This window comes from Etheostoma spectabile, chromosome 23, assembly GCF_008692095.1.
Source record: "Etheostoma spectabile isolate EspeVRDwgs_2016 chromosome 23, UIUC_Espe_1.0, whole genome shotgun sequence".
NCBI lineage: Eukaryota > Metazoa > Chordata > Actinopteri > Perciformes > Percidae > Etheostoma > Etheostoma spectabile.
The window spans coordinates 17,684,803-17,695,884 of NC_045755.1; the positions used below are offsets into that span (position 1 = coordinate 17,684,803).

At 38.0% G+C, this 11,082-nt stretch overlaps 1 protein-coding gene and 2 long non-coding RNA genes across 4 annotated transcripts in view; 2 read left to right on the forward strand and 1 right to left on the reverse strand.

Annotated features, from left to right (window-relative positions):
• The window catches only part of lamb1b (laminin, beta 1b), a 36,549-nt gene extending 35,287 nt beyond the window's left edge, over positions 1 to 1,262 (reverse strand). The window contains exons 1-2 of the mRNA XM_032505604.1: positions 1,136 to 1,262; positions 524 to 696 (exon numbers count right to left, since the gene is read on the reverse strand). Of these exons, the coding sequence (XP_032361495.1) occupies positions 524 to 696; positions 1,136 to 1,169 (207 nt within the window). The 5' untranslated portion in view covers positions 1,170 to 1,262. The remainder of the gene's footprint in view (positions 1 to 523; positions 697 to 1,135) is intronic.
• Positions 1,263 to 6,783: 5,521 nt separating this feature from the next.
• Positions 6,784 to 8,503, forward strand: LOC116673377 (uncharacterized). The gene is made up of 3 exons (XR_004327822.1): positions 6,784 to 7,027; positions 8,193 to 8,217; positions 8,468 to 8,503. It is a non-coding gene; the product is annotated as an uncharacterized LOC116673377 (long non-coding RNA).
• A 111-nt stretch (positions 8,504 to 8,614) lies between these two features.
• Positions 8,615 to 10,772, forward strand: LOC116673376 (uncharacterized). 2 transcript variants are annotated; one of them, XR_004327820.1, is made up of 3 exons: positions 8,615 to 8,691; positions 9,048 to 9,121; positions 10,517 to 10,772. It is a non-coding gene; the product is annotated as an uncharacterized LOC116673376 (long non-coding RNA). The 2 variants fall into 2 exon arrangements; XR_004327821.1 differs by lacking the exon at positions 10,517 to 10,772 and adding an exon at positions 9,807 to 10,504.
• The last annotated feature ends 310 nt before the right edge of the window (positions 10,773 to 11,082 follow it).

Below are 11,082 nucleotides of genomic sequence, written 5' to 3' on the forward strand. Positions count from 1 at the left end.
TTCTCTTCTCCTCCTCCCCCCCCCCTCCCTTTAACCCCTGTAAAGCACTTTGTCTGCTGTTTTGAAAAGTGTTACATATGTACAATGTATATGTTCATAAAGTTTGCATTCTTGCTTGCACTCTACAGTCACAACAGAGACAAAAGCAAAAACCAAAGAACGTTCCAAGCTGAAGAAAGTTTCTCACTCTGTGTAGTTTCAAAGTAATCACTGTATCAAACTACAGTATAAATTCAAGGACACCAAGAGTTTATTCTGCTGCTTGCAGATGAAGCAGGACTGAAAAATCATGTGTTTACATGTCTTTAGCAGAGTCCAAGATTGGCATTTCTCCCACCAGAAGTCATTCATGGGGTTAAAAAAGAAAACTCCAGACCAAAAACGCATTAATCAAACTTCCCAAATGTGTATTTTGTTCTACATTCTGCAGAGAAATAAAGCAACAGTTCACCTATGAGGCCATGGGTTACTTTACTGCGCACATGCTCAGAGTTTATTTTCCCAGCACCCCCCTTTTTCTTACCTCCAGATGTCCGACGATGCAGTAGCGCTCCGGCTGCTGGAGTCCGCAGGTGGAGGAGGCGCTGAGCCTGTGCGCGCGGCCGATCAGCAGGTCACCTGTGGCGGGGTAGCAGCTCCCTTTGGTGCAAACATCCCCGAACTCCGGCAGCAGGGCCCCGACGGGCCCCCAAAGGGCTGCACGGAGGAAAACAACTGTCAGTGGGAAAGTCCTGAAGCCCTGATACAAAAAAACTGCTGCTGTCCCCAATCAGTGCAGCTTCATATTGTGCTTTCAATTATGAAACTCAGAAGCAGTTCACTTAAATTCAAATCACATGGATTCTGTCTTGAGTAAATAGGCCAAAGCAAAAAAAACGTCCCTGCAGCAGTTTCACATTTTCTAATCTCCTCTTTAAATAGGACCACACCATGTTTTCTGGTGAAAACCAATGACTAATGGTTTACATATGGATCTCATTACATGGGTAGTTGCTGCAGACGTGGGAACGAACCTTTCTGGCAGCTATAGGCTAAAGCAGAATAAATCCCATCCAGCGTCCTGACAGCAGCTCAGGAAGGTTTGACATTTAAAGGAAAAAAAAAAAAAAACTTTAACAATGAAAACTTAACTCACCCAAAGCTGTTACAAAGTGGATTATGAGCGACATTTCCAAGTGAGGAGCATTGACAGCGCGTCTTGTCGATGATGGTGCGTCCTGCAGCGGAGGGAGACAGAGGGAGTATGGAGAGGACAGCTGGAGGCAGGGGGAGGTTTCTTGTAGAAGTCCGTATGTATGATAGTAGACTACGGTGCGTGGAAAGTGCCAAACTAAGGACTACAGAGTGTATGAAGTCTGGATAGTGCCACAGAAGACCAGTTTAACATTTATAGATGAGCACTGGCGATATATGTACTTCGATATTTTACTTAAGTAAAAGTAGCAATACTGTGTAGAAATAGTCTGTTACGTTGTAAAAGTCATTTAGTTATTGGCATCAAAATATACTTACGATACCAAAAGTAGGAGTACTCATTATGCAGATCGGCCCATTTCAGAATAACGTACAAGTATGGATGCTTTTATTATTATTTTTCATCACTTTATTGTGGCAACTGGTAACAGTAGGGTCCTTTTAATTACTTTATATACTGCTAGAAATACATACTGTATATATATCTATATATGTATATACAGTATATATACAGTACACATATATATATATAAATATATACACACATACATATATACATATATACATTTATACACACATACACACATATATATACACATATTTATATACGGTATATATATACGGTATATACATATATACACAGATATATATACAGTATATACATATACAGTATATACATATACATATACACACACACACTTCTGTCTAGTTTGTTAATTCCCTCCCAGATATAAACAAAGTTTTATCTTTATGTATACTTTCACATCATCATTTATTTTGTTGATTATGTTTTGTGTTATTAATAATTAATTCAGAGACAAAGACAGCTGTCATCTAAACAGAACTTGAACCACTATAGACTTCTTTAAGGACACAAACATAAACATAAGAAATATGTTGGGGTCAGTGCAAATCTGTTTCAAATTAGCTTTACAAAACCTTTATCTGACGCCACTTTACATTCAGCCACACCTTCTGTTCATTGTCTGTTGTTTGCCTGTTTATGTGTGTGTTTACTTGTGTGTTTGTTTGTTTTGCTTTTATTGTAGAAAATGCTGCTGTTGTAATAAGGGAATTTCCCCACTGTGGGATGAATATAGTATAATCTAATCCAATCTAATCTAATCCAATTTTAAATAAATTCAAATGCCTCGATTTAAATGTGATAAACATGTGACAACACTGCCACCTTGTGTTCTTAATAAGGAACTACAGCTTCAAACGCTTCAACTCAAACGCTGTTGTTGAGTCATGTTTTCATATCCTGTTTGTTTAAATTGTCTTATTCTTTACCTCCATCTTTCACAATAACATACACTGTCCAAATCTAGCTCAGTAAATCTGGAGTCACCAATGCATGAAGGTACGCCTATCAGACCTGACACACTTTACACTGTTAGAGTGGTAGCTCCAGGAAACATCACAGAGGCCAATCACATGTCTAAAAACTACATTCCAGCTTACAGAGAGTCAGATAAACATAGAATTGTCTTTAAATCTTTCTAAATAAAACCACTGAACAAACAGCAGAGGTTTGTATAAAAAGCTGCACATTAAAGTTTGAGTGCTTGATGAAATTCCTCAGCATCTGTCCAGGAGTAATACTCACTTCCTGCTGGAAACGTTGAAAATTATTTATTATGTTGTGAGAGTCACTTAGCTTAGCCGTGTAATTAAGGTGAGGGTAGCAGAGTCCGTGTGTGTGTGTGTGTGTGTGTGTGTGTGTGTGTGTGTGTTCATGTGTAAAGCGCATGCGTGTGTGGGTGGCATGAGTCATTCTAAGATTGAGCAGCAGAGAGGATGAGGTTGGTGAAAAATAAGATGTACTTTTTGAGCCTAATGGAGGAATAGAGTTTTGTTTTCTTCTGCAATCAGACAAAAAACGTGAAGTCTGTTATTAATATCAACCAATCACAGCCAGGAATCTACCAATAATAGGCTTTTGCAAGACACAATTTTACTGTTTTGAATCACTCTCTCTACTCTGTCGTTCTCAGCCACAGCCGGCAGATGTTTTTAGCATTAAAGCTCTAAAATACTACTGTGCTGTACACTACCTGCTCAGCCCCAAACACACAGTGAGAGAATAGACAGTTTTTCGGAGGGTAAAATTTCCATAACAACCTTTCAGCATATTGTAATTCAAGTGGTCTGAGAGAAAACTAGACTTCAGCACCTCCTCTCTGTTTTCAGGCTAAAGATAATCTAGCCCGTGACATGAGACTTTGGCCAATTACAGGTAATTTAAAAAATAAAGTGCTCCTATTGGCTGTTCTACGAATGAAAATGTGCATGCACGTCCCTTAAGATGGTGAAACCATGATTCAATGGCTCAAAGTCCTGCAGAAAAAGTTGCTATTCCAGCATTGGCAACAACTGCCTACACTGCAAAGCAACCCAATAGAGGAAGACTGACTTCTCAGAAAGAGTCTCAAAGAGAGTCGCAATAAAACATGTCAACATCAGTGAAGCATTTCAGAAATACTGTAAAGACAAAGTGTTGCTAATAGTTTAGCCTTCTGCTAATCGTAGCCAAAAGCTCTCGGCTGCAGCTAATTCAAGTTCATGTTTCTGTAGCGAGCTAGAGCCTCGAATCCCAGTCTGTCATCTCAGAGGGCTTTACAAAGAAAACAAGACGGCCATTGGCATAGAATTGCCGCTATGTAAGGGCATCGGGATCACAATGACAATGGGGATGATTGAAATAAATGATACAGGTCACTGTATTAGTGGAGGGCCTGAGGACAAAGAAGGAAAGGCTACAGGAGGAGGCTGGATTTTCAAATTCTGGCATTTGCTTGCCTTTTTCCAGGAAACTGCCTACAGCAGCTTTAAGCCTGAAGGTGTCATTCTGCTTGCAAAGAGGACACACTCGTCCAAATAACACATTATTTGTCAGATAACCAGAAAAGAAGATGCTCTCCTGTCTGGTGCTTTTGGAGCTGATACTTTCAGTGTTAAGATTAGAAAGTAAAGCATCACAAGATTGTCTGTGATTGGACTAATATTTTCTGCATGTTAATTTATAAATCATCACACTGGTTCAGCATGCCACAACTAAAAGTTGTGGGACGTCAAACAAACACGTCATTGAAGGCATCTGGTTGTTGTTGGTTTTGCACAGAGCTTGATAATTATGTTCTCAACTCCTACGGCTGCTCATGAACAACAGTATCAATCAAATCAGCAACTGGAGAATGATGAAGGATTTAACTTTAATTTAGTACAGTTTAACCAGGTCGTCTTAGGAATGAATTAACACAATGCATGTCAAATGTTTTAGCATCAGTGAAGCCTCCGTTTCCCCCCTTACACATCTGTTTATCTCATTTATCATGTCTGTAATTCAGCATTTATCACGTCTGTAATCTGCTCAGTCAGCTGACCAGTGGACATGTGGAGACACTGTGTTTCATTATCAAACCATTTTCCATTTGGGTTAGTACGGTCTGACATCGGCTGTTCACACATATGGAGTATGGTATCACCTTCAGCAGATGTTCAATTAGAAATTTTGTTGGTTGCCCAGATAGCTCAGTTGGTAGAGTGGGTAACTTTATGTAGAGATTTACTTCTTGACGCAGCAGGCCGGGGTTCGACTCCCACCTGCGGCCCTTTGCTGCATGTTGTTCGCCTTCTCTCTCCCCTTTCATGTCTACATTTGTCCTGTCAAAAATATAAGCTCAAAAAATCATCTTTAAAAAAGAAATTGCTGTCTCATACCATGTGTCTCTGTTGTGTGTTAACGAAAAAATGATATTGTCACATATCCATCCACCATTTCACCTAGATGTTTTTTTTTCAGTTTTTTCCCCTTTTATGTGCACTTGGGATTTTGGGAAGTTGCCTGGTGACACACCTCTATTTGTGTTCCACCTATAGCTTGTGTTACATAGCATTAGGGTTCCATTACATGAGTAAGACAAAACAAAGTTTATTTTATTTTCAGCTGATTCTGGCTTCCATAAAAGGTCATTTCTAATACCTAAATACCTTTTTGTTGTTGCGTCATTGCGTCTCATATGTGTCTTCCTGTTAATCTCTTATATCAACAAACTACTTACTTAATCATACTGTATATAATCATAATATATATTAGTCTTGTGTACGCTGTTTACATATACTAGACCCTGCTGCTATGAATCACACCATAGTCACTTTACCTCCTAATTTAGATAGATAGATAGATAGATAGATAGATAGATAGATAGATAGATAGATAGATAGATAGATGTTTATTGATCCCAAGAAAAATGGGAAATTCCTGTGTTACAGCAGCAAAATCAGTCACAAAGCACAAAATATAAATATAAATGAAATACTAGGAAAAATATACATACATACAATATACATGAAATAATAATACGAATAAAGTAAAAATAACAAATATTTGAATATGTACAGGATGGGGGAACAAAAATGTGCAAATGCTTAAATAATATGCTAAAATGTAAATTTAGTCTCTTGTGTAGTTTTTATTTTTTAGTTTCATTCTTATTTTAGTTGTATATATCTCTTAGTATTCCCCTTTTACCTTTATCTTTCATACGTTTTCTATTTATCGGCACTCCCTTCTCTTAGGCTTTTCTTATCTGAAACAACAAAAAGAAGAAAAGTAAATACAAACGGTATCAGTGAAATAAATATCAGGTCACAGATTGGAAAAGAAAACATTTCAAGCCCAGCTGTCTTTGGTATGAGACAGCATGTACAAAGTGTTCCAACATGGAAAACATCGACCATTAAAAGCCCCTCATCATGCTGGTACATGCAATATTTTACCTCTGAAGTGACAGCCACCATCTACAGCTTTTACTTGTAAACCCTCAACAAAATAAACACATAGAATAAATCAGAGAAAGAGAAACTTATAATAAAGTACTGTATTTTAAGATTAATTTAATGCAAACATTTTATTTCCTGCGAGTTTTCTTTTCACTTGAGTATGACATGCTAGCATTCTTGTGCCAGACTGCAGTAGATTGTTATTGATATTTTAGAAAAAATATTTTCAGGCACTCCCTCCATGTATTCAATTATTTGACGTGCAACTGCATCACTGCAACAATTTCAAACGCTACCTCAAGTTCACCATTTTGTAAACACTTAATACACTGAGTGTAATCCAAAAAATACATCTAATAATATATGGAAAGTAGTTTTCAATACCCGAAGTTGTACAGTAGCTCTGTATTTACTTAGCTGCTCCTGTCTGAATGCGAAGACATACGTGCGTGTGTGTGTGTGTGTGTGTGTGTGTGTGTGTGTTGGTAGAAGTTTGTTTTTTTCTTCAGGTGTGTTTCCAGCTGAACTTCCCCATTTTGCTCTCCTTTAAACCCACTCAGATCCATTTCTATTGTATTCAGGCAGAAATGAAACAGATTCAAGCTGACTCTGATCTACTGCCTTCTCATTGTGCAGAGATTTCAAAGCAGCAGACACCCTAAAACACAGTGAAACGCACACACACTTTCTCAACAGCAGGGGTGAACACACTGCTTCTAGCAGTTTCCTCCCTACCTCGCTCTCTCTCTTTCTCTTTCTCCTCCCTCCCCTCTCCTCCTCCTCTTTTCTTGCCGTCATTTTAATCTTTCCTCAATGCTGAGAGGTTCAGGAGATAGACACAGAGGAAAAGAAAAAGGAAAGACAGATAGCACCTCCTCCCTATTTATTTCTTAGTAGTACCTGCCTGTTCTTTGCTTCTTCCTCCTCTCATTCACCTATTTTTTCCTTCCTCTTCTTCTGTGCTTTTACAGACTCAGGTGGGAGATGGGATGTGGAAATTCCTCACAAGCCACCACCACCAACAGCAGCAGCAGCAGCAGCACTGGAGGTGAGAAACATTGAGAGGATGTGTGTGTCTGAAATAGAAGAACATTTGGTTTATCTAGTAGCATATAAGAGATGGTAACAGATAATTACACAGATTTAAAGTCACTTTTTTGAGTTGTACTTAAGTTATTTTAGAAACTTGTATTGTCACATAATGCTGTTAACCCTCATGTTGTCCTTGGGTCAAATTGACCCGTTGTCCTATATCAATGTTCTTTTTAACCACCCAAAATAATATGATTGATTCCACACGCTCTTTGGCAAGTAAAAATCTCTACTTTCATGTCATGTTCCAGTCTGGGATTATCCATCAACATACATTCCTTTAGTTTTAGTCTAAATAATTCCTAATTTCTGCTTTTCTAACTCAAACGTTGGGTATGATTTTCTATAAATGAGGTTTATTTACCATAAATCCCAAAAATAACTGTAAAACTAAAGTTAATAAGTTCATGTTACGTAGTGACAAACATTGAAAAAAAAACATCAAATGTTTTGAAAAAATGGACAAAAACGTAAGAAAAAGTTAAAAACGTTGATAAAAAAGGGGTTGATTTTCAATTTTGACAGGAAGACAACACAAGGGTTAAAAGCACTGTCAGTAATTTGTTTTGACTCCACAAATTGAGATGATGAGATGAACTCTGCACTCTAGTTTTATGTTGCATACTTAACAATCACCACCTTTTAGATACTTAAAACAGATTAAATCTGAATCTGAGCAGTGAGCTGTGACAGGGTCAGCTTATAATGTCAGCTCTGTAAACACCTGCTTGAATGTGATTGGATGTTACTGTCCATGCAGCTGTGAAATGAGCCAATGATTGAAAGTGCGACTTCAGTGCTCTGAACACGATGCTCCATACATGTGAACAATATATGATACATTCCAGTATTTAAAATGTTGGTGTTTAATGTCCCCATTTGCTCTTTTCTTTACTGTTTGGCCTACTTGTAACTGTTTTTTTAACCTTTAACCTAATTAAATTAGTTTTTTTTATTGCTGGTTTTGCGTCATCCTTCTTGTTGCTGCAGGTTGCATTTCTGTTACGTTACTGTAGTCATAGGTGATTGCAAAGAAACGTGTGCAAATGTAAACATTACAGATTATTAATTTGACTGTCAACTATTCATCTATTCAATTATCTGTCTGTTTGTAACCTCAGGTCATGTTGAGTCTTCATCAAAGGTGTAAGTTCATTTTACAATAATATTAACACCTCTTTCATGAAAAGCCACACACACACACACACACACACACACACACACACACACACACACACAAGCACACACCCACACACACACACACACACACACACACTAAAGTTCTACGTTAACAGAAAAACTCAAAGAAGGTTAACAAGACAACTGACATTTTAACACTGTGGTGTGTGTGTTGTGGTGTGTGTGTGTGTGTGTGTGTTGTGTGTGTGTTTGACAGACAGAAGAGTCTGTGCCAGGAGATGACAAATGGCAGTGAGTCTTCAGTTCGGATAGTGTGTTTTATCTCTATATACATATATAAATCACTTCTAAAAATCATTTTACATTTACACTTGCTGACTTTACCATATTGTTTGTGTTGTGTAAAGAACTATGAGGTGTGTATGTGGGTTTCCAGCAGACCTGAGCAACATTCCCAAGTACAGTTAGGATCACTCAGAGGTAACACACACACGCACACGCCACGCCACACGCACACACCGACACACGCACACACGCACACACGCACACAACACACCCCACACACACACACACACCCACACCACACCCACACACACACACACAAACACACACACACACCACACAATTTCCTGTTGAGTCTCCAGGGCCATGAGAGCCTGGAGAGAGAAAACACTATGATCACTTCACAGTCTGCATGTGAATTTCTTGATCTTAACCTTAAATCTGTTGTATATCTATACAAGTAAGTGCTGTATAGTGTTTTTATTTTGTTAGTGCTAAATTTCATTTCATATTTGGTGTGTGTGTGTGTTAATTAATTAAACTGTCCTCCACAGAGCATGAGAGAGACTTGTTGTCCCTCAGGAGGCCGCTGTGGGGGAACGGACTCTGATTTTAACGAAGAGCCCAGGTGTGTGTGTGGGCTGTGTGTGTGTGTGTGTTGTGTGTGTGTTGTGTGTGTGTGTGTGTGAGACGACCTCCTCCTCACTGCTGAGAGCTATGATGTCATTCAACGGTTAAAGGACCATACCTGTGTTTATACTTGTTATTTTCACCTGCTCTTTACGTGACTGCTTAAAAGCTTATTTACCGCTGTGTTTGATGTCAGTATTGTGTGAATATCAACTTGCAGACAATAGTGTGTGTGTGTGTGTGTGTGTGTGTCATCATAATATATCTCATACCTCCTCACAGGTAAAGGAAAATTCTGTGTTTAATGTAAGCACCTGGTAAGCAGCATTAACACTGAGTTGATTATCCTGTTGAAATAAAGTAAACTGAATTAATTTGTTTTCAGTAGTTCTGTCCAAAGCCATAAGACTTTTCCCCTTTGAAGCCTCTAAAAATTCTTCAAATACATAGTTTATAAATCATAAAGTTATAGACAAAACTGACTCCTATCCATAAAATTATGAGGAAATTACGTCTCAGCTCAATCCTCATCAGTTCAAAATCAGTGATCTCTGCAAGTTGACTTTTATACAATACTGAGAGTAGAAATTAGGAAAAAACCATTTACGGTGGCGGAGAGTCAGACTTCAGAGAGTAAATTCAAAGTAAATCTGAGGCTCATGGGAATATCTTTTCTTTTGCAGGTATTTGTGAAAAAGGTCAGGGGATCACCAAAGTTAGTAGGTGTGTAATCTTCTGGAGAACATGACTATCTCAAACTAATTTCATGGCAATCCAGTAGTTTCTGAGCTTTTATACGTAGACTGGACCAAAGTGGAGGACTGAACCTATAGACCTACGGTGCCACAACTACTGTCTTAAAGGACCACACCAGTGTTTTTTTAGGCTTTAAGTTTTCTATTTCCCTAATATCTTCTTCGTAGTTGCATCACTGATTTTGTATTTTGTATGTATAAGCAGATGAACCCATGTTTATCTGTATGACCCTTTTAATGGTTTCCATTTCTGGCATTGTGTACATTTGGTTTGGTTTTTGCCCCTTATTGATAATCGTTATTTATTTTCACTATACTGTATATATTTTCACGCTATCTTACTTTGTACTGCAACAATTTCCTTCGGGATAAATAAAATTCTATATTTTCTTAACGAGTCTAATAAGAACGAAAGCTCATTGCAAGATCATTAGAGCAACTGTAATTAAACTGTTTATTTATTCAACATTGCTAACTCTCTTTGGGTTTTGTTCATTGTGTCTATAAAATCATGCAGTCATTAAAATACGTATGCACTCCCAGTGTGCTTTAATGTGCTTATGTTTCAGTTTTTACCAGTTAAATAAATCCCTTTAAATTAATCATTTAGTCTTTTATGCCTCTCTGTGAACTGAAAGGTGCAACAGACAAATGATACAGAAGAAAGAAGAAGGAAGTGTTTGTTATCAGGAACTTACCGAGTCTCGAATGGGAAACAGCAGCACCCAAGCGAGCCAATCTTGTCTCCCGGCGTCCTCTGTGCGGACTTTAATTGGATCAGCTCCACCTGGGTGAACTGGCTGTGGAGCCTGTTGTGTCAAACAAACTGGCTAAAGACCCTTTTATGGGAGCAGATGTCAACCTGAACTCTTACAAAACCCTGACAGTTTGCATTTAGATTAGAGCCCGAGCTATAAATCCGCGGGCTGATATACAACATTTCCCAAATGGTATCGGCGATAATAATGGCATATACATATATATTAAATATTCATTTATCAGAATCATTTATAATGACAAATAGATTTTTCTGATAAATTATAACATTAAAATTGTAATAATAAAAACGATCGAACATGTTATGAGTGTTGGCGTTGCATAGTTTGTCCACCAGAGGGCGCTCTACAACGCGCTTTTTTTGTTATAGTGTTTTTGATCAAAGGACTTTAAGTTTCATATCTTAAGTTTGTATTTTTATACATTT